This window comes from Nerophis lumbriciformis, linkage group LG26 (assembly GCF_033978685.3).
Source record: "Nerophis lumbriciformis linkage group LG26, RoL_Nlum_v2.1, whole genome shotgun sequence".
In the NCBI taxonomy this organism is placed as follows: Eukaryota; Metazoa; Chordata; class Actinopteri; order Syngnathiformes; family Syngnathidae; genus Nerophis; species Nerophis lumbriciformis.
In genome coordinates this window covers 34,547,501-34,572,500 of record NC_084573.2, presented here as the reverse complement: position 1 = coordinate 34,572,500, position 25,000 = coordinate 34,547,501, and the positions used below count along the sequence as shown (strand labels likewise).

The 25,000-nt window shown below is 38.3% G+C and overlaps 1 protein-coding gene across 1 annotated transcript in view; it reads left to right on the top strand.

Moving 5' to 3' along the window:
• The window catches only part of lpgat1 (lysophosphatidylglycerol acyltransferase 1), a 133,692-nt gene extending 109,222 nt beyond the window's left edge, over nucleotides 1-24,470 (top strand). Inside the window, exons 7-8 of the mRNA XM_061986992.2 lie at nucleotides 17,495-17,601; nucleotides 23,286-24,470. Of these exons, the coding sequence (XP_061842976.1) occupies nucleotides 17,495-17,601; nucleotides 23,286-23,437 (259 nt within the window). The 3' untranslated portion in view covers nucleotides 23,438-24,470. The remainder of the gene's footprint in view (nucleotides 1-17,494; nucleotides 17,602-23,285) is intronic.
• Nucleotides 24,471-25,000: the final 530 nt, after the last annotated feature.

Below are 25,000 nucleotides of genomic sequence, written 5' to 3'. Positions count from 1 at the left end.
ACTACCCACCTCTGGTGACCAGTAGATGGCAGTCAAACATAAGAGATACGTGTAGACTGCACTGTGATTGCAATATGTCTCAAGTAAACAACACCAACATTTTAAATGTTCCATTGAAAATATAGAACATTACACACGGCGCTCAAAAATCTATCAAAATGTTTTAGTCCGACTTTGGTAGGCTATGAAGCCGCACCGCTTGATGGATTGTCGGCGCATTAAACATAGGAGTATTGTTATGGTGTGTGTATAAGGTAAGACATATGCTTGTACAAAATTGAAATTTTAAAAACTTTATTTAAATATAGACAAAATTGTAAGCATTTGACAATAATTGTAATATGTAATGATAACAACTATGCAAGTACCATATTTTCCGGACTATAAGGCGCACTTAAAATCTTTTTTTCCCCTCAAAACCCGACAGTTCGTCTTATAAGCCGGCCTAATGTACGGAATCATTCTGGTTCTGCTTACCGACCTCAAAGCATATTTATTTGGTAAATAGTTTAATGATAAGTGTGACCAGGAGCTGGCAGTCAAACATAAGAGATGCGTGTAGGCTGCACTATTATGGCTTTATGACTCAAGTAAACAACACCAACATTTTATATGTTCCATTGAAAATATAGAACATTACACACGGCACTCAAAAATCTATCAAAATGTTTTAGTAGGACTTTGGTAAGCTATGAAGCCACACCTCTTGATGGATTGTACTGTGCTTCAACATACCAGTATTATTATGGTGTGTGTGTATAAGGTAAAACATATTATCTGGTGTTTTGTTTTGCAATATTATGCAAAAGCAATTTTTCTTACCTTCTGGTACCTGCTGATCTGCATTTGGGACCTGTAGAAGTCCTGAAAAATTGCGCGCATCCGCGCCGACGCCGTAGTCGATAAGCTTTTTGTTTTTCTCTATCTTCTTGTTATGGGACATTCATCCTCCGCTGTTGCCATTTGTAATATAAAGTACCGTAGTGTAAAGTTCTTACTTACAGGTAAAAGCCAGTAAATTAGAATATTTTGAAAAACTTGATTTATTTCAGTAATTGCATTCAAAAGGTGTAACTTGTACATTATATTTATTCATTGCACACAGACTGATGCATTCAAATGTTTATTTCATTTAATTTTGATGATTTGAAGTGGCAACAAATGAAAATCCAAAATTCCGTGTGTCACAAAATTAGAATATTACTTAAGGCTAATACAAAAAAGGGATTTTTAGAAATGTTGGCCAACTGAAAAGTATGAAAATGAAAAATATGAGCATGTACAATACTCAATACTTGGTTGGAGCTCCTTTTGCCTCAATTACTGCGTTAATGCGGCGTGGCATGGAGTCGATGAGTTTCTGGCACTGCTCAGGTGTTATGAGAGCCCAGGTTGCTCTGATAGTGGCCTTCAACTCTTCTGCATTTTTGGGTCTGGCATTCTGCATCTTCCTTTTCACAATACCCCACAGATTTTCTATGGGGCTAAGGTCAGGGGAGTTGGCGGGCCAATTTAGAACAGAAATACCATGGTCCGTAAACCAGGCACGGGTAGATTTTGCGCTGTGTGCAGGCGCCAAGTCCTGTTGGAACTTGAAATCTCCATCTCCATAGAGCAGGTCAGCAGCAGGAAGCATGAAGTGCTCTAAAACTTGCTGGTAGACGGATGCGTTGACCCTGGATCTCAGGAAACAGAGTGGACCGACACCAGCAGATGACATGGCACCCCAAACCATCACTGATGGTGGAAACTTTACACTAGACTTCAGGCAACGTGGATCCTGTGCCTCTCCTGTCTTCCTCCAGACTCTGGGACCTCGATTTCCAAAGGAAATGCAAAATTTGCATGGTTGGGTGATGGTTTGGGGTGCCATGTCATCTGCTGGTGTCAGTCCACTCTGTTTCCTGAGATCCAGGGTCAACGCAGCCGTCTACCAGCAAGTTTTAGAGCACTTCATGCTTCCTGCTGCTGACCTACTCTATGGAGATGGAGATTTCAAGTTCCAACAGGACTTGGCGCCTGCACACAGCGCAAAATCTACCCGTGCCTGGTTTACGGACCATGGTATTTCTGTTCTAAATTGGCCCGCCAACTCCCCTGACCTTAGCCCCATAGAAAATCTGTGGGGTATTGTGAAAAGGAAGATGCAGAATGCCAGACCCCAAAACGCAGAAGAGTTGAAGGCCACTATCAGAGCAACCTGGGCTCTCATAACACCTGAGCAGTGCCAGAAACTCATCGACTCCATGCCACGCCGCATTAACGCAGTAATTGAGGCAAAAGGAGCTCCAACCAAGTATTGAGTATTGTACATGCTCATATTTTTCATTTTCATACTTTTCAGTTGGCCAACATTTCTAAAAATCCCTTTTTTGTATTAGCCTTAAGTAATATTCTAATTTTGTGACACACGGAATTTTGGATTTTCATTTGTTGCCACTTCAAATCATCAAAATTAAATGAAATAAACATTTGAATGCATCAGTCTGTGTGCAATGAATAAATATAATGTACAAGTTACACCTTTTGAATGCAATTACTGAAATAAATCAAGTTTTTCAAAATATTCTAATTTACTGGCTTTTACCTGTATATCTGTCAGTAAACTCCCCATGAAAGCGCTAAAACATACACAAAGTGTTTTACAGGCTTTTAATGATTAAAAACACTAGCAACAAATCTAGCATCTTCTTTTGGTGTTAGTATAGAATGTACTCGGGTTTGGAGACTAAACTTCTGTCCCTTGATGTCCCTGACGAAAGAAAAGTGATGCAGCGAGCATGACGTCACACTTTCTTCGAGCTGTTGCTTCTTAAAAGCCGCCACTGTCCTCTTAATGTTTGCACATTTTGTAGATGGCTGTCCACGGCTATATCTGCAATATATATAAAAATCACGTCCACATCCCAGACATGCTGACAACGCTCCAGGCAATGGCGTGCCTTTCGTTTACATCCGGTTTCGGCCGCGCGGTTTTCGGTGATCAAAGTATTTTTCCGGTGGTCAAGACAAAAGTGTTTCCACGGGAGGTGAAACCTGTTGGAATTGTTTGTTATCAGAAGATTGATAGTAAAAGTTAAAAATAGCGTCAGATGTGATTTCTTCTGTGGGCTACAATATATTACTTTAATTTGTTTTCACGTAAAAAAACCAACAACCTTATTTTCAAGGTGTGGCGGTAATAAAAATGCTGTGGCGGTGCGCCACATTCAATTACATTACCCTGCTTGGTATCGATAGTATCGACATCTGGATCCATCACCTCTACTTTGCATCAATGCTTTAGCAGTTCGCTTATTGTGTCATCCTGGTGGGTGTGTGTGTGTGTCTCGCATGTTTAGCCATTCATTTTCATCTAGTCAGGATCCAGTGATAATGCTACTTGAAATAAACTTAGTTTATTTTCTGCCATAGTGGTGAGGATTAGTAAAGTAACTTCAAAGTGTTTTTGCATTGTGGATAGTTGATTGCTCCAAAATTCACTCATCTATTGTTCACTAACTTTGAGCCATCCATCTAGTCCTGTGTCTTTGCTGCATCCCTCCAGGTCACTTGTGCGTGCGTGCGTGCGTGCGTGCGTGCGTGCGTGCGTGCGTGCGTGCGTGCGTGCGTGCGTGCGTGCGTGTGTGTGTGTGTGAGTAAATAATGAAAATTTAAAAACTAATTACAAACAAAAGATTACAAAAAAAATCAGTCTTTTTCTCAAAATGTGTCGACTTTTTTCTTATAAAATTGGGAACAAATTCACATATTCTTTCTGTTTCTGTAATATTGCAATATTTTCTCGTAAAATTATTACTTTTTTATGTAAAATTATTACGTTTCAATGCAAAGTGGTGACATTTGTCATATAAAATTCTGATTTTTACTCAATATTGCCAATTTTTTTGTTGTTTTTGTAAAATAGTGACATTTTTTGGAGTAAAATGATGACTTTTGTCATAATTTTGCTAAGTAAAATTCCGATTGTTATTATAATATTGCCAACATTTTAAAGTTTTCTTATAAAATTGTGACTGCACACAGCGCAAAATCTACCCGTGCCTGGTTTACGGACCATGGTATTTCTGTTCTAAATTGGCCGTGTAAAATTACGACTCTTTTCACAAAATTGCCAAAATGTTAAGCTTTTTTTGGCAAACTGCGACTCTTATTGAGTAAAATTCCAACTCTTATCATAATATTGCACACATGCACTATTATGCGTTGAGTAAAATGACGATTTTTATTATAACACTGCCAAAATTCTACATTTTTCTTGTGAAATTCCAACTAATTTTTCACAAGCTTTTTCTCAGGTCTCAAGAAGGTAACAAATACAAGTGTGTCTGTGTGTTTGTGTGTGTGTGAGAGCATGAGTGGCAGGGAGAAAAAACTTAATAAAATACAAAATAATGAAAATTTAAATTAAAAACTAATTACAAACAAAATATTTTTTAAAATAACTAAAAGCAGTCTTTTTCTCACAATGTGTCGACTTTTTTCTTATAAAATTGGGAATCATTTCCCAAAATGGTGACATTTTTCATGTAAAAATCTGACTTTTATCACAATATTGCCATTTTTTTTGTCGTTCTTGTAAAATACTGACATTTATTGAGTACAATTATGACTTTTGTCATAATTTTGCCAATTAAAAATTCAGATTGTTATTATATTTCTTTTAAAATTGTGACTTTTGTCCAGTAAAATTACGACTATTTTCATAAAATTGCCAACATTTTAAGCTTTTCTTGTAAAATTGCGACTGTTATTGAGTAAAATTCCAACTTTTATCATAATATTGCACAAATGTTCAGTTCTTCTTGTAACATTTTGACTTGCGTTGATGAAATGATGACTTTTATTATAATACTGCCAAAATTCTACGTTTTTATTGTGAAATTCCAACTAATTTTTCAGAACAATCTTTTTTATATGTGCATAGTATGTATATATTATTAATGTTGTAAATGTACTTCTTTATATATCGAGAAAGGGTGGTCCTAAAGAGGGAGGCATTTTTCTCAGGTCTCAAGAAGGTAACAAATACAAGAGTGTGTGTGTGTGTGTGTGTGTGTGTGTGTGTGTGTGTGTGTGTGTGTGTGTGTGTGTGTGTGTGTGTGTGTGTGTGTGTGTGTGTGTGTGTGTGTGTGTGTGTGTGTGTGTGTGTGTGTGTGTGTGTAAACAGTATGTGTGCATGAGTGGCAGGGAGGAAAAACTTGTTCGAGGTGAAACCGTTTGGCACCACCTGCTGTTTTGCATCTATAAATATCTCGATTCATCTCGATGTAAGACAACTCGTTTTTCTTTCCGAGGGACAAAATACAGTCTTACATCTGGTTCAATGGTGTTTATTTTTTGGGAACCTTTTGACATGCTGTTGCACCTCCTCTACAGTCCTCTGGCGCCCCCCAGGGGAACCACGCCTCTCCCTTTTGAAAACCCCTGCTGTAATCCAGTTAACTAGTCCAGTGTCAATGCATCCTGGAGAAAAGTCTTCAGTAGCTAATTGTTGCTGTTTCCTCTGCCCGAACCCTTTTACATCTGTCATGTCCATTGTTCCTGGAACGTAAGACAGCCTTCAGCCAGAGAGGAAGCAGATTGAAGAGTAAATGGAGCCATTATCAAGCACCCTCTGACAACCATTGTCCCTCAATGTCTTTTTACCCCCTGATTGCAGCTCTGCTTAACATTCTGCATGCAAGAGGCTTTAAGTGGATTGGATGGCCACTTAAAACAAAACCATTTATTGTGTCTTAAGATTTTTAAAAATGACTACCGTATTTTCCGAACTACAAGGCACTTTAAATCCTTTTTATTTTCTCAAAACGCGACAGTGCGCCTTATAACCCAGTAAGCCTAATTTACGGAATATTTCTGGTACCTGGTGTAATGATAAGTGTGACCAGTAGATGGCAGTCAAACATAAGAGGTATGATGGCAATATCACTCAAGTAAAAATATTGAAAATATAGAACATTATGCTTAATGCATATGTTCCATTTGACTGTACATGCACTGTAAATGTTTAATGTATTTATATTATTCACATGTGAATATTGCTGTATAATAGACTGTATTTATGTTATTCACATGTGAATATTGCTGTATAATAGACTGTATTTATTTGAATTGAATTGAATTATTTATTTCAAACCTGCACAGTACAACAACACACTTTTTTTTTTTTTTTTTACATTTTGGCAAAGACATTTATGCAAGGCTTGAAAAGGTGTTGGATGAAGCAAATGCTTATAACATCCCAACCCCTCTCACTCATTCCGCATTTAACATAAACAATATAATACAAGAACAATACTATACAAACAAAAACAAGAAAAGCTCCTGTACACTAACAATACAATAGTACCACTGTTACTATGTGACAAGACGAGACGAAACACACACACACACACACACACACACACACACACACACACACACACACACACACACACACACACACACACACACACACACACACACACAGGCCCAAACATGTTATTCACATGTGAATAATCTGTATTTGTTATTCACATGTGAATAATGCTGTATAATAGACTGTATTTATGTTATTCACATGTGAATAATGCTGTATAATATACTGTATTTATATTCACATGTGAATAATGCTGTATAATAGACTGTATTTATGTTATTCACATGTGTATAATGCTGTATAATAGACTGTATTTATATTATTCACATGTGAATAATGCTGTATAATAGACTGTATTTGTATTATTCACATGTGAATAATGCTGTATAATATACTGTATTTACATTCACATGTGAATAATGCTGTATAATAGACTGTATTTATGTTATTCACATGTGAATAATGCTGTATAATAGACTGTATTTATATTATTCACATGTGAATAATGCTGTATAATAGACTGTATTTATGTTATTCACATGTGAATAATGCTGTATAATAGACTGTATTTATATTATTCACATGTGAATAATGCTGTATAATAGACTGTATTTATGTTATTCACATGTGAATAATGCTGTATAATAGACTGTATTTATGTTATTCACATGTGAATAGTGCTGTATAATAGACTGTATTTATGTTATTCACATGTAAATAATGCTGTATAATAGACTGTATTTATATTGTTCACATGTGAATAATGCTGTATAATAGACTATTTATATTATTCACATGTGAATAATGCTGTATAATAGACTGTATTTATGTTATTCACATGTGAATAATCTGTATTTATGTTATTTACATGTGAATAATGCTGTATAATAGACTGTATTTGTTATTCACATGTGAATAATGCTGTATAATAGACTGTATTTATGTTATTCACATGTAAATAATGCTGTATAATAGACTGTATTTATATTATTCATATGTGAATAATGCTGTATAATAGACTGTATGTATATTATTCACATGTGAATAATGCTGTATAATAGACTGTATTTGTATTATTCACATGTGAATAATGCTGTATAATAGACTGTATTTATGTTATTCACATGGGAATAATCTATTTGTTATTCACATGTGAATAATGCTGTATAATAGACTGTATTTGTATTATTCACATGTGAATAATGCTGTATAATAGACTGTATTTGTATTATTCACATGTGAATAATGCTGTATAATAGGCTGTATTTATATTATTCATATGTGAATAATGCTGTATAATAGACTGTATGTATATTATTCACATGTGAATAATGCTGTATAATAGACTGTATTTGTATTATTCACATGTGAATAATGCTGTATAATAGACTGTATTTGTATTATTCACATGTGAATAATGCTGTATAATAGACTGTATTTATATTATTCACATGTGAATAATGCTGTATAATAGACTGTATTTATATTATTCACATGTGAATAATGCTGTATAATAGACTGCATGTATATTATTCACATGTGAATAATGCTGTATAATAGACTGTATTTGTATTATTCACATGTGAATAATGCTGTATAATAGACTGTATTTATATTATTCACATGTGAATAATGCTGTATAATATACTGTATTTGTATTATTCACATGTGAATAATGCTGTATAATATACTGTATTTATATTATTCACATGTAAAAAAAATACCTAAGTGTTTATTGTCTATTGTGAGCGAACTGTGGTGCTGAATTTCCCCCAGGGATCAATAAAGTACATTCTATTCTATTCTATTCTATTACACACGGCACTCAAAAATCTATCAAAATGTTTGAGTACGACTTTGGTAAACTATGAAGCCGCACCGCTTGATGGATTGTCGGCGCACTAAACATACGAGTATTGTTATGGTGTGTGTATAAGGTGAGACGTATTATCTGGCGTTTTGTTTCCCAATATTATGCAAAAGCAACTTTTCTTACCTTCTGGTACCTGCTGATCTGTATTTGGGATCTGCATAAATCCTGAAAAATTTCGCGTGCCTACCTATGTAGTCCGTGAGACGATGTAGTCGATAAGCTTCTTCTTTTTCTCTATCTTCTTGTTATGTGACATTCATCCTCCGCCGTTGCCATTTCTGATATAAAGTAGTGTAAAGTTCTTATTTATATCTGTCAGTAAACTCACAATGAAAGCGCTAAAACATACCGGTGTAGTGAGTTTACATTATTCACCCAAGGAACTTTAGTTATTAGAGAGTTCCGGTTGGACGTTTTTTCACGGGACAGTGAGCCACCGATGAGGAATGCTGCTTTGTTATTGATTTAAGTAAAGTCTGAATGTCATTAAAACAGTTAGCTCCATCTTTTGACACTTCTTCCACTCCCGTCCTTGCACGCTACACCGTTACAACAAAGATGACGGGGAAAAGACGCTGCTGAAGGTGAGCCATGTAAATAAGACCGCCCACAAAACAGCGCATGCGGAAGCGACTGTCAAAAAGCGGCTTAAAGATGATCTGTAAATTATAATCTATGCAACATTTTGACCAAAGATCCACCATTACATGTTATATAGACCACAAGAAAGTTGTTTTCAATTTAGAAAAAAAAAAAAAAAAAGACTCCTTTTAATGCGCCTTATGGTCCGGAAAATACGGTATATAATTGTACTACCTCACAATAGTCCAGAGGAGGACATGGAAGAAAATGGGACTTGAGGGAGACCCTTATCTTAACTAGAAAAACATAAGGTGAAGCAGAGCAGGTGACTTTTTGCTTGCGGCTTATCTTCATGTTCACCTTTTGTGACATTGTACCCTCCATCAGGCCTCACCTTTTCTCTGTTTCTCTATCTCAGTTTCCCCACTAGAGAGACTTCAGACTTAACCAAGTCTCTAAATAACGATTACTGCACACAGGCCCCATTTAATTAGCCTCCACGTCCAGTTGGGAAAAGGAGCAATGTTGTAAAGAATGACAGTTGTAAGTTAGCTAAATAACCAAACTATATGGCCTGCCACCTCATTTCATATGGCCCATGAACGCCTGGAAATAATATGCGGCAATAATGTACCTTATATTTTCCTTCTAAATGTATTCGTTCTTTCCATTTTGACGGAAAAAATATATATGTATTGCATGAAATTGCATACCTTTTCAACTTTAATAGTATTCAATATTGAAACAAATATTATATTACCATACTTTCCAAACAATTTTTGGTCAAAATAATATAGAAATCACAATAGATTTTATAGTAAAATTTACAGTGTTTTTTTTACAGCATATTACTGTAAATTCAAAATAATAATAATAAAATTTACAGTAAAATTCTGTCAACTGAGCTGTCATTGTTTTACCTAATCAATCAATCAAAGTTTATATATATATATATATATATATATATATATATATATATATATATATATATATATATATATATATATATATATATATATATATATATATATATATATTGTCAGGTTCAAACACTGGTGACATCTATTAAACAAGACAAGAGGCAAAGAATCAAACAGAGACAGAATTCAATTTGGACTCAATATATTGAGGAGAGTCGCCATCGACCTGTAACCTCTTACAGTGTCTCAGCACGCTCTGCCAAAAGATTGCACTCCTCCTTTTTTTTTTTACTTTCTCCCCCCACCTGACCACAGCTGTTTCCAGAGGGAAGTGGGTCGTAAACAGCGTTGCCTTTGGTTACCGAACAGTTCAAAAGAAGAGGTCGTAAAACAGTTAAAAAAGAGTTCCATAAAATAGTTCAAAGAGAGTTTGTAAAATACTTCAAAAAGAGTTTGTCTGGAAATTGGGCAGATCCTGTCATCTCTCCGCTTTGAAGTCACGGTGGAGTTTTACGAGCATTCTTCCTCTTGGTAGGCCTCAAAGACAGCCCCTGTCCTTTTGCCTGGAACTCATTTCAACACAAAGTTTTTTGTGATAACTTACAAATAATTATTCTAACATATATAGGCTTTAATCACAAGTGCCTTGAAGGTTTAAAAGAAAACGTAAAATCTACGATTGTTGTTTTACTGTAAATGGAAAAACGGTACCACCTTTTGTTTTCCGGTAAACAAATGTCAGCTCAGTTGCCAGAATTTAAAAAACAATGGTACTGTTTATCCACAGTAATATGTTGAAAAACACACCGTACATTTTACAGTAAAATTCTGGCGACAAGGCTGCCATTTTTTTTCTGCAAAAAAAACAGTGTTACTGTTTTTCCATTTACCAGAATATGTTATAAAAAACAACAACACTATTTTACAGTAAAATTCTGGTGCCAGTTTTTTAATGTAAAATCTAAAGATTTTTTTTTTTATACAGTGGATGTAGAAAAATATACATTATAGTCAAATGTAAATTCATAAATTATTCGCTGTTACAAGTGGCCCTCTGGGGGGAAGCCATAATTGTGATGTGGCCCTCAATGAAAATAAGTATGACACCCCTGTAATAGAGGAACAGCCCTTATGATTCACTCTGTGGGTTTATAATATTTGCTGACTTTATTTTGCTACATGAGAGAGTCGAAATATTAGCGACAGCTATTGAATCAATACCTCTGTCTGTCTGTCTGTGTCAAAATTGACGGATGCCCCATATTCTTCAAGCATCTCGATGCTCTTTTGATGGGTACCAAAACTCGGTTCCACGTCAACTGTAGTAACCCGACTTTCTGGCCAAGTAAGACCAATAATAACCACAATTATTATTATCAGTATTGAAATCACGATCATTAATCAAGATTTTTCATTATGTTAGGTAAAACAGTGTTGGGCGGATGTGAACATGTCGTCAAGTAATTTGTAACGAAATAGGCTAAATAAACGTTATCCATATACCGTATTTTTCGGAGTATAAGTCGCTCCGGAGAATAAGTCGCACCGGCCGAAAATGCATAATAAAGAAGGAAAAAAACATATATAAGTCACACTGGAGTATAATAACATCTAGGGCTTTTAGAGAGTGCAGTGCACAACTGCGCACACAACAAGGAGACGAAGCAGAATGCATCATCAGAGAGGGTGTTCAGCATGGTTGGAAAAATAGTGACAGAGAATAGAACAAGGATGGACAATTCAATCCTTAACTCAACAATGAGTAGATGAGTGTTATATGTGTGTATATGTGTAAATAAATGAACACTGAAATTCAAGTATTTCTTTTATTTATATATATATATATATATATATATATATATATATATATATATATATATATATATATATATATATATATATAATAAAATAAATATATATATATATATATATATATATATATATATAATAAAATAAATATATATATATAGCTAGAATTCACTGAAAGTCAAGTATTTCTTTTATTTATATATATATATATATATATATATATATATATAATAAAATAAATATATATATATAGCTAGAATTCACTGAAAGTCAAGTATTTCTTTTATTTATATATATATATATATATATATATATATATAATAAAATAAATATATATATATATATATAGCTAGAATTCACTGAAAGTCAAGTATTTCTTATATATATATATATATATATATATATATGTATATATATATATGCTTTCTGATTTTCTCTAAATGTCTAAACATCAACATAACACAAGAAAGCCTTTTTTTGTTTTTTGTTTTTTTGCACATTCCCTGTTTTGTGTTGCTGTGATACTTATGACAATTTGTTTTGAATTTTAAAATAACTATTTAAATCACTATTATGTGCAATTTGCAAGTCGCATAATTCCGTAAAAATAAAAAGACATGGTTTTATAACCATTATCTACTTTTTTTTTTTTAAGAATACCGGCTTGGGGACTATTTAAAAGGTGCAAATTTGACACCAATATCTGTTCAAATCCACAATCATAATCAGCGTTTCTCAGCAGAGCACAAGAAGCCTCCTCAGCAGTACAACAACATGAACCGCTTTAACTAATCAATGCATATTAAACCGGATCAATGCTCTATCGCTCATCGCCTTCCTCATACATATCCTCTGCACAGATGTCCTTTTTACATCGGACGCTTAAATGTTTAGGAATATTAAACTAAGTGCAGAGGAAAGGCTCCTCTGAGGGGAGGAGACTGTAACCTCTATTTGAAGGTGACCAGGAGCAGAGCAGCCCACTGAGGCCCCCTTGTGGCTACATGAGCCCACACCACCTCAAACAGAGACATTTAAGTAATCAGTGAATAGATTTTGTTTTAGTCAACTAAAAATAAGATAAAAATTAGTCTACGAGAATATAAAAAATGGCATCTTGAAACCACCTTGTATTTAGGTTTCAATGCAAAGCATCTCAATTACAAAATAGACATTGGATCAATTACCGTATGTTAGAATACTTTGCAAACTACTAATAAATCAACAATGCATAACACACTCGTATACTGGAGGTACAGCTCAATAAATTGAAGTGTCATCAAGTTATTTTGCTTCATTTAGACCAGGGGTGTCAAAGTCATTTTAGCTCAGGGGCCGCACGGAGGAAAATGTGTGCACACACGGGCCGGACTATTCAAATCATGGCATTGAAACTAAAAAATAAAGACAACTTCAGATTGTTTTCTTTGTCTTACTTTGGCCAAAAAAAAAATACAACAAACACATTCTGAAAATATTACAATAAAAATATAGAAATAAAGTTATAGGAAGGAAAGAAGAAAGTGAATGAATGTTTATAACTGAATACATTTACATATGCATAAAAGATTTTTATTTTATTTTTATTTTTTTATGAATTAACGTTTATGACAACCTTTTTCCAAAACACAATATAGAATGTGAGATAAAACAGGATCATGCATACATTTATCATTTGGGGCGGTATAGCTCGGTAGTCCAGACCTGTCTCCCATTGAAAATGTGTGGTGCATTATGAAGCCTAAAATAGCACAACGGAGACCCCCGGACCGTTGAACAACTTAAGCTGTACATCAAGCAAGAATGGGAAAGAATTCCACCTGAGAAGCTTCAAAAATGTGTCTCCTCAGTTCCCAAACGTTTACTGAGTGTTGTTAAAAGGAAAGGCCATGTAACACAGTGGTGAACATGCCCTTTCCCAACTACTTTGGCACGTGTTGCAGCCATGAAATTCTAAGTTAATTATTATTTGCAAAAAAAAATAAAGTATGTTGTCTTTGTAGTGTATTCAACTGAATATGGGTTGAAAAGGATTTGCAAATCATTGTATTCCGTTTATATTTACATCTAACACAATTTCCCAACTCATATGGAAACGGGGTTTGTAGTTGTTAGATTGTTGCGTAGATGCCAAGTTAGTTGTGTTATTAGTGGTTAAGATCACCACATTGTCTTGTTCTCCAAACGTGGCCACATGTCTTACAAAGGACGGTATTGTCTACAGATGTTCTCATTAATCCAGGTCATTGTATCAATAGATTGCACCTTGACAGTTCCCTTTGTCTTGGAAGACGTTTGGCCTTTCATCATTCATCAGTTCATGCTCATAATCTTCCATTAGGCAGACCTCGTCTAAATGTTGGTGGCAAAGCTCCGATTATTTATACTTGAACAAAAGGCGGCGTGCTGAGGCAAGGAAGGTTACGCCCTATTAGGAGTCAAAAAGCAACTGTTATGAAGCAAAGGAATTTTTAACCAACACAACATTCCAGTGCACTTCAAACCAGGCAACACCCTGAGACAATGGCTAGTGCACCCCAAAGACAGGACAAAAAAGTATCTGGTGTATGCTGTGCACGAATGCACCAATTCATACAACATTGATGCAATCAACAGACTTGGAGGATGTTTATTCAGGTGTTTAATTTTATACAGAAGATAACCAACATAACATAAAACTATAGTCATATCAAATAGTAACGTAACGGCTTTAAGAAACACTAAAAGAAATCAAGGTTATAAATTGTGAAAGTCAGTAACAGTTTCATTTTTCGACCGGAGTGAAAGTTATGTAATTGTGTCAATAGCAAAGCTAATTTTTGAAAAAGTGTAGCCTTACTCAACTTACACTATATTGCCAAAAGTATTTGGCCACCTGCCTTGACTCACATATGAACTTGAAGTGCCATCCCATTCCTAACCCATAGAGTTCAATATGATGTGGGTCCACCTTTTGCAGCTATTACAGCTTCAACTGTTCTAGGAAGGCTGTCCACAAGGTTGCGCAGTGTTTTTATAGGAATTTTCCACCATTCTTCCAAAAGTGCATTGGTGAGGTCACACACTGATGTTGGTCGAGAAGGCCTGGCTCTCAGTCTCCGTTCTAATTCATCCCAAAGGTGTTCTATCGGGTTCAGGTCAGGACTCTGTGCAGGCCAGTCAAGTTAATCCACACCAGACTCTGTCATCCATGTCTTTATGGACCTTGTCATGTTGGAAGAGGAAGGGGCCCGCTCCAAACTGGAGCATGGAATTGTCCAAAATGTTTTGGTATCCTGGAGCATTCAAAGTTCCTTTCACTGGAACTAAGGGGCCAAGCCCAACTCCTGAAAAAAAAAAACCCACACCATAATTCCTCCTGCACCAAATTTCGGCACAATGCAGTCCGAAATGTAGCGTTCTCTTGGCACCACCTCCCACTTTCCTAAAAGAGCTTTGACTGTGTATATATATAATTCTAACATATTCCACCCGTCGAGACGAAATTAGATATGTTTGTTTGACGCTCATGTCTGTTTTTTCTACTGTTGCTCTGCTCCAAGCTTCAATTATAGTTACATTTTTAATTTGTCAATTTTAGCCACTTGTAAGTGCTGTACGACAGTGTTTTTCAACCTTTTTCGAGCCAAGGCACATTTTTTTCATTAGAAAAATCCCGAGGCACACCATTAGTGGAAAACATTAAAAAAATTAAACTCAGCAGCCGATATTGACAGTAAAAGGTAGTTCTCGCAATTGTTGGATATAAATTCAAACCATAACCAAGCATGCATTACTATAACTCAAATCAAGTGTACTGTCACCACCTGTCACAACATCGCCCTGGCTTATTTTCAGTTTTTTGCTGTTTTCCTGTGTGTAGAGTTTCCTATTTTGTTGTTGATTGTCATGTCATGTATGGGTGTACTTTGTGGACGCCGTCTGCTGCTCCACACGCTGTAAGTCTTTGCTGTCGTCCAGCATTCTGTTTCTGTTTACTTTGCAGCCAGTTCAGTTTTAGTTTCGTTCTGCATAGCCTTCCCTAAGCTTCAATGCCTTTTCTTAGCGGCACTCGCCTTTTGTTTATTTTTGGTTTAAAGGGGAACATTATCACAATTTCAGAATGGTTAAAACCATTAAAAATCAGTTCCCAGTGGCTTATTATATTTTTCGAAGTTTTTTTCAAAATTTTACCCATCACGCAATATCCCTAAAAAAAGCTTCAAAGTGCCTGATTTTAACCACCCGTCCATTTTCCTGTGACGTCACATAGTGAAGCCAACACAAACAAACATGGCGCATAGAACAGCAAGCTATAGCGACATTAGCTCGGATTCAGACTCGGATTTCAGCGGCTTAAGCGATTCAACAGATTACGCATGTATTGAAACGGATGGTTGTAGTGTGGAGGCAGGTAGCGAAAACCAAATTGAAGAAGAAACTGAAGCTATTGAGCCATATCGGTTTGAACCGTATGCAAGCGAAACCGACGAAAACGACACGACAGCCAGCAACACGGGAGAAAGCGAGGACAAATTCGGCGATCGCCTTCTAACCAACGATTGGTATGTGTTTGTTTGGCATTAAAGGAAAATAACAACTATGAACTAGGTTTACAGCATATTAAATACATTTGGCAGCAACATGCACTTTGAGAGTGCAGACAGCCCAATTTTCATCAATTAATATATTCTGTAGACATACCCTCATCCGTGCTTTTTTCCTGAAAGCTGATCTGTCCAGTTTTGGAGTTGATGTCAGCAGGCCAGGGAAGCTAGGGTCGATAGGGGGTTTAGCTCGCTCGTCTGCGGGAACAAACTGCCGCCATTCCTTGCCGTGCTTCCGAGGTCCTTTGTCCCTGAATTGCTCACACACTCCGGCAGATTCAATGGGGGTCTGGCGGCAGATTTCTTTGACTTTATCGTTGGAAATGCATCTGCTTTGAGTGTCGCAGGATATCCACACATTCTTGCCATCTCTGTCGTAGCATAGCTTTCGTCGGTAAAGTGTGCGGAACAAACGTCCAATTTCTTGCCACTTTCGCATCTTTGGGCCACTGGTGCAACTTGAATCCGTCCCTGTTCGTGTTGTTACACCCTCCGACAACACACCGACGAGGCATGATGTCTCCAAGGTATGGAAAACAGTCGAAAAAACGGACAATAACAGAGCTGATTTGACTCGGTGTTTGAGAAAATGGCGGATTGCTTCCCGATGTGACGTCACGTTGTGACGTCATCGCTCCGAGAGCGAATATTAGAAAGGCGTTTAATTCGCCAAAATTCACCCATTTAGAGTTCGGAAATCGGTTAAAAAAATATATGGTCTTTTTTCTGCAACATCAAGGTATATATTGACGCTTACATAGGTCTGGTGATAATGTTCCCCTTTAAGCATTAGATACCTCTTTTGTGATCACGACAAACAATGTTCCCGACATCCACAAAGCAATTGGCTACCTGCTGCCACCTACTGATATGGAAGAGTATTACACGGTTACTCTGCCGCGCTCTAGACAGCACCGACACTCAACAACGGCACATTATTTATAATTACCGGTGTGCAAAAAAATTTTTTTTAACCCAATTAGGTGAAATTACATCATCTCCCACGGCACACCAGACAATATCTCACGGTACACTAGTGTGCCGCGGCACAGTGGTTGAAAAACACTGCTGTACGACAACCTTAAGTGCCTTCAAAGGCCCCTTATGAAAATAATATATTATTATGATTGGAGTTCAATTGACATTTCCGTCTCATTTTTATTTGTTATTTATTCAGTGAATTATTTGTTATTTATTTAGTTTATGTCAACATAGTTTAAGTCAAAAGGTAGTTGGCTATAACTATGACAAATTGTTTGACTCTTGTTTGACATGGACTCCTGCAAATCTTTTGCTGATGCCCAGGATTTACCTTACGATTCTGCCCGCTGACCTTTTTTGTGTGTGTGTGTTTGCATGTCAGGATGTACCCTATTAAAGAGGTTCCTGTCAAGGAGGAAGCTCTGACGGCCTGGCTGTATCAGAGGTTTGTGGAGAAAGAGGAGTTGCTGGCCCACTTCTACGACACAGGTCTGTTCCCCCTTTTTTTGCAATTCTAGTTTGTGTGTGAGACTCTATGGTACCTCGGGTTTCGCTATTAATCCATTCCAAAGGGTCCGTTGAAAACTCCTGCTGGCCCCACTATGGACTGGACTCTCACTATTATGTTAGATCCACTATGGACTGGACTCTCACTATTATGTTAGATCCACTATGGACTGGACTCTCACTATTATGTTAGATCCACTATGGACTGGACTCTCACTATTATGTTAGATCCACTATGGACTGGACTCTCACTATTATGTTGGATCCACTATGGACTGGACTCTCACTATTATGTTAGATCCACTATGGACTGGACTCTCACTATTATGTTAGATCCACTATGGACTGGACTCTCACACTATTATGTTAGATCCACTATGGACTGGACTCTCACTATTATGTTAGATCCACTATGGACTGGACTCCATGCTGTCCAAAAATGTCCTCTACAATCTGTGACATCACGTGCCGGCGTCATCATACCGAGACGTTTTCAGCAGGATATTTCGCGCAAAATTTAAAATTGCACTTTAGTAAGTTAACCCGGCCGTATTGGCATGTGTTGCAATGTTAAGATTTCATCATTGATATATGAACTATCAGACTGCGTGGTCGGTAGTAGTGGCTTTCAGTAGGCCTTTAAGTACTTATTAATGCCTTATTCGGCATGGCCTTATTATAAGCCTAACCCTCTAACCCTGAACCTAACCCTCTAACCCTAACCCTAACCAAATAACTCTAAATTAAGTCTTTGTTACTTAGAATATGTTCCCCTAGTGTCCAAAAAACTCTAAATTAAGTCTTTGTTACTTAGAATATGTTCCCCTAGTGTCCAAATAACTCTAAATTAAGTCTTTGTTACTTAGAATATGTTCCTCTAGTGTCAAAAAAACTCTAAATTAAATCTGTGTTACTTAGAATATGTTCCCCTATTGTCCAAAACACTCTAAATTAAGTCTTTGTTACTTAGAATATGTTCCCCTAGTGTCCAAATAACTCTAAATTAAGTCTTTGTTACTTAGAATATGTTCCCCTAGTGTCCAAATACCTCTAAATTAAGTATGTGTTATTTAGAATATGTTCCCCTAGTGTCCAAAAAACTCTAAATTAAGTCTTTGTTACTTAGAATATGTTCCCTTAGTGTCCAAATAACTCTAAATTAAGTCTTCGTTACTTAGAATATGTTCCCCTAGTGTCCAAAAAACTCTAAATTAAGTCTTTGTTGCTTAGAATATGTTCCCCTAGTGTCCAAAAAACTCTAAATTAAGTCTTTGTTACTTAGAATATGTTCTCCTAGTGTCCAAATACCTCTAAATTAAGTCTGTGTTACTTAGAATATGTTCTCCTAGTGTCCAAAAAACTCTAAATTAAGTCTTTGTTACTTAGAATATGTTCCCCTAGTGTCCAAAAAACTCTAAATTAAGTCTTTGTTACTTAGAATATGTTCCACTAGTGTCCAAAAAACTCTAAATTAAGTCTTTGTTACTTAGAATATGTTCCCCTAGTGTCCAAATAACTCTAAATTAAGTCTTTGTTACTTAGAAAATGTTCCCCATGTGTCCAAAAAACTCTAAATTAAGTCTGTGTTACTTAGAATATGTTCCTCTAGTGTCCAAATACCTCTAAATTACGTATGTGTTATTTAGAATATGTTCCACTAGTGTCCAAATAACTCTAAATTAAGTCTTTGTTACTTAGAATATGTTCCCCTAGTGTCCAAAAAACTCTAAATTACCGTAAGTCTTTGTTACTTAGAATATGTTCCCCTAGTGTCCAAATAACTCTAAATTAAGTCTTTGTTACTTAGAATATGTTCCCCTAGTGTCCAAAAAACTCTAAATTAAGTCTTTGTTACTTAGAATATGTTCCCTTAGTGTCCAAATAACTCTAAATTACCGTAAGTCTTTGTTACTTAGAATATGTTCCCCTAGTGTCCAAATAACTCTAAATTAAGTCTTTGTTACTTAGAATATGTTCCCCTAGTGTCCAAATAACTCTAAATTAAGTATGTGTTACTTAGAATATGTTCCCCTAGTGTCCAAAAAACTCTAAATTAAGTCTTTGTTACTTAGAATATGTTCCCCTAGTGTCCAAATAACTCTAAATTAAGTCTGTTACTTAGAATATGTTCCACTATTGTCCAAATAACTCTAAATTAAGTATGTGTTACTTAGAATATGTTCCCTTAGTGTCCAAATAACTCTAAATTAAGTCTTTGCTACTTAGAATATGTTCCCCATACTAAAATGTTACCAAAAACATATAACTTCGTCTTGAATTTGAAAAATAACATTTTATTTTTCACTAAAGAAGGGTTCGGTGAATGTGCATATGAAACTGGTGGGGTTTGCGACCTCCAACAAGGTTAAGAACCACTGCTCTAGCTTGACTGCTACTGTGTGCTTAGCTGTTGTGTATCAATCAAGTTTATTCACAATACCATATAACAATTACAATAGTAGTGAATATCATCATTTAAAGATGTTGGTACATGAAAGGGTCCCCCAAATAAGCTAGAAGAAGCTTTTGACAGGGGGTATATACATGGAATGATGAAACGTGGTAGCAAGCACAACAACAACAAAAAACAAAACAAAAAAAACAACGCTATATGATTAACACAAGATAATAGTACTAAAGCAAGCATACACATACATACATACATACATTCATTCAGCCATGCGAAACCCAACAGTAGTCTACCCCACATGAGGCATTAAATATAGGTGGTTAATGGGTAAGTTTTTGAAGTTGGAGAATGGATACAGCATCTTGAGGCTCTCATTAAGCCGGTTCCAAATCTTTGGTCCCCTGCATACAACACTTCGAGCGGTACAATCCAGTAGACGATGTTTCCCTGATATCAGATCTAAGTTACGAGTGTTGTGGGCATGCTGGGGATGGTAGATAGGAACCAAGCTACAGAGCCTAAGATTCAGCCTGTAAATGACTTGATAGGTTAAACAAGCATTTTGATAAATATTGAACTCTGTCAGTCTTAAGAGATGATAATTATGGAATAGATGTGGAGTGGGGGCATTAAACTTGGACCATGACAGGGCCCGTATGATTTTCTTTTGCATGGATTCTAATTTGTGAAGGTAGGTAGGGAAGGTGTTACACCAGATGACATTACAGTAGTTTAGATGTGGTTCAAAGAGAGTTTTATATAGGGTGAGTAGAGCATAAAGAGGAAGATAATGACGAAGGTGAAAGAACAGGCCAACATATTTGGATAATTTGTTTAACAGATGGCTAATGTGACATTTGAAATTGAGGTATTCGTCAATGATGACCCCCCAGGAATTTTGTGGAGTACACTCTCTGTATTTCCTGCCCATTGATGTTGATATGGCAGTGCTCAGTATTTGTCCGGTTTTTATTAGAACGAAATAGAATAAAATGTGTTTTATTTACATTAAGTGAGAGCTTATTGCCCCAAGTGGAGGAGTTCAAGTACCTCGGAGTCTTGTTCACGAGTGGGGGAAGAGTGGATCGTGAGATCGACAGGCGGATCGGTGCGGCGTCTTCAGTAATGCGGACGCTGTATCGATCCGTTGTGGTGAAGAAGGAGCTGAGCCGGAAGGCAAAGCTCTCGATTTAACGGTCGATCTACGTTCCCATCCTCACCTATGGTCATGAGCTTTGGGTCATGACCGAAAGGACAAGATCACGGGTACAAGCGGCCCAAATGAGTTTCCTCCGCCGAGTGGCGGGGCTCTCCCTTAGAGATAGGGTGAGAAGCTCTGTCATCCGGGGGGAGCTCAAACTAAAGCCGCTGCTCCTCCACATGGAGAGGAGCCAGATGAGGTGGTTCGGGCATCTGGTCAGGATGCCACCCGAACGCCTCCCTAGGAAGGTGTTTCGGGCACGTCCGACCGGTAGGAGGCCACAGGGAAGACCCAGGACACGTTGGGAAGCCTATCTCTCCCGGCTGGCCTGGGAACGCCTCGGGATCCCCCGGGAGGAGCTGGACGAAGTGGCTGGGGAGAGGGAAGTCTGGGCTTCCCTGCTTAAGCTGCTGCCCCCGCGACCCGACCTCGGATAAGCGGAAGAAGATGGATGGATGGAGAGCTTATTGCATTTGAACCAGGAATCCACTTTCACAAGCTCTGAATTGACAGTTACTTGTAGATCGTGTAGGCTCCTGTGTGAGGTAAACAAATTTGTATCGTCAGCAAAAATTATTTTATGAAAAGTTTCGGAGGAGTTTACAAAATCATTTATGTATAGGATAAAAAGGAGAGGCCCCGAGATGGATCCCTGGGGAACCCCATAATTTATGGTCATACAGGGTGAATTGTGATCATTGACGCATACTAGAGATGCGCGGATAGGCAATTATTTCATCCGCAACCGCATCAGAAAGTCGTCAACCATCCGCAATCCACCCGATCTAACATTTGATCAGAACTGCATCCGCCCCCCATCCGCCCGCACCCGCCCGTTGTTATATATCTAATATAGACGATGCAAGGCATTAGTGAGGTTATAAAGCTTTTGCCTGTTAAAGAAAGGAGACTGATCCAACGCAGCACAGACATTCGCGTGCCACGCTGTCACGACCCAGACGCACACCAGTGCGCAATCATATGGGAGCCGCGCTGAGCGCACCTCCAAGCGCGTCTCACTGCCGGCGACGGCCGGGTATATGGGCCCGACGCTCCAGCGCCATCCATTTTCAGGGCTAGTTGATTCGGCAGGTGGGTTGTTACACACTCCTTAGCGGGTTCCAACTTCCATGGCCACCGTCCTAGCTGCTGTCTATATCAACCAGGGTGAGCCCCACCCCTTTCGTGAGCGCACTGCGCGCGGAGTGACCCCTGTTACGCGCCCCCGGCAACAGGGGTGGCGGGCAGGTAAGCTGCGCGGGCGGAGCGCGCGGAGTGACCCCTGTTACGAGCCCCCGGCCACGGGGGTGGCGGGCAGGTAAGCTGCTTACCTGCTGCGCGTGACGCCGGCCGCGGCGAAGGCGGACGAGGCGGGGTGTCGGCGCGGTGGTGACCCTGGACGTGCGTCGGGCCCTTCTCGCGGATCGCCTCAGCTACGGCTCCCGGTGGGGCCCTCTCGGGGGAAGGGGCCTCGGTCCCGGACCCCGGCGAGGCGTCGGGGGCCTTCTCCGCTCCGTAAAAGTGTCCATCTCTTTTTCTTTTTTTTCTTCTGTTGTGGCATATGCAGCAGGTGCCTGCTCGTTTTTCGTATGTGGGTAACAACATTTAACTATGTATATATATTTCCCAATTGGTTTAACTGCCACCCGCCTGAATCTATTTAAAATCTTTTTTTTTTTTTTTTCAATCGCCCGACCCGACCCGACCCGACCCGCTGATAAAATCAAATTTTTTTAAATTTCATCCGCCCGATACGCGGATAATCCGCGGACTCCGCGGTTGTGCCCGCAAACTGCGCATCTCTAACGCATACACATTGCTGCCTTCCGTATAGGTAAGAGCGGAACCAATCGAGAGGTACCCCTCTGACACCATAGTGATATAGCTTAGACAATAAGATCTCAAAGTCTATTGTGTCAAAGGCCTTGGATAGATCCAAAAAAAATCTGCTGGCTCCTCTAGTCTACCATGTGCAGTGTGTGAAACAATGCTACCTTTGCGCGAACCCCGACCAGATTTGTCGACTCACCCGCCCGTCCTTCCTCTCCTCCACAGGTGCGTTCCCACCTCAGGACGGAGAGAGGCAAGCGGCCTCCCGGCAAATGACCCTCGACCCCGTGTGGCTGTGCGTGGTCCAGTCCTTGGCGTTCGTCTCCGGCCTGGTGTGGTACAGCGCCCTGCAGCACCTCTACTGCTGCCTGTTTTGAGGACGCCGACGAGGCGAGCAGGTAGCGCCCGGGGATCGGATGGCCCCTCCCTTTTTTCCGCGGATGAATGTACAATAACGGCGAGACTAAAACCGTTCGGGGGAGGGGTTGGAGGGGGAGGGGCCACGTTTATGAATTACAGCCCTCACACATCACAGCTGTCATGTTGATGTTTACACATACACACGGTCATACATTTGAAGTCAAAGACTCAGGACTCCTTCCGTCGTAGTTCCATAAAGTCAGAGTCCCCCCCCCTCCTTGGCCCACTTTGCACTAACTGCTCCCAACCCCAGGATGTGTTCCTGATCGGTAGCTGCCTAGATTCTATGATTTCTCCACCACAGCAGCAGCCAGCACATTTTCTTTGTGGTTGTTTTTGTCTTGGAGCTGATGTGGCGGCGACGATGTTTACACTGGCAGCTCCACGGCATCCGACTGGAAGGGACGAAGGAGATGAGGCGCGTGCCGACTAAAAGGCTCTTTTTCATCCCCCCCGCCCTAGTTTGACACTGATTTAAGCCATATATGTCCCCGTCAAACATATTAGCATTGGAAAAGAGCGTTTTCTTCACCTTTTCCATCCCTGATTGATGTGGTATTACAAGTTTGATTTGGCACTAATCCTCTGTACATAACATAACTCCAACATCTCTCAAAGTCTGTGAATAATCCCCACACCACTTTTCTTTTAATGATTTGTCATTTGGTAAACGAATTGTTGGTTTTTGAGCAGGACGTTTTTAGAGATCTCCAAACTGTTGTAAGCCTCAGCCAACATCGTAGGAGACCACATTCCCAAGACATGCAGTCATCCTTGCATCCCCTGTGGACAAATGATGAGCGTTTGGGCCGACGCTTCCAACGCGGCGGAGCTGAAATTGGGCCAGCGAGGGACAAGGGGTGACGGTACTGCTGCTGTTTTATTTTTGTTCGGGTTGACTTCTTTGTCATTTGCTTAGCCAAATTTTATTTGAGGAAAAACATATTATTATTATTATTATTATTATTATTAGAAGTTCAGCAGTTGTTATTACTAAAAAAAAAAAAAAAGAAAAAAATGCATTTAAAATGCATTGTTTTGTTGCAGGCCTCAATTCTGTGTCACTGTCAGCAGAAAGTGTGTGAAATGTTTAAAAAAAAAAAAAAAAAAGGGCGGAAAAAGAAATGCTTCCTAACTTAGCTGGTTTAAAAAAAAAAAAACATTTTAAAAAATGTTGTGTGTCATTCACTGGCCCTTTTCAGATGTTTTTTTTAAATTACAGTGTGTTTCCAAAGAAAGGCAGGGAAGTGATGTTTTCCTAGATGTGGTTTTAGGGAATAAACACAATAGGAATTAAAAACAAATGATATTAGATCTGTCTGTAATTTTCCCATTTTGTACTTCTCCTTTCAATTCCTAGTTACACAGCCATTTTACAACACAGAAACTTGTGCTGGAATAAAACATCAAATATCCCAAACTTGTTGTGGTTGTCTTTCACACTTTGACATTGTAAAAGCAGGCGTCTTCCAAACGGGACAGTGACTTTTCTGCAAGTTTAAAAGTATTTCCCTTGGAAA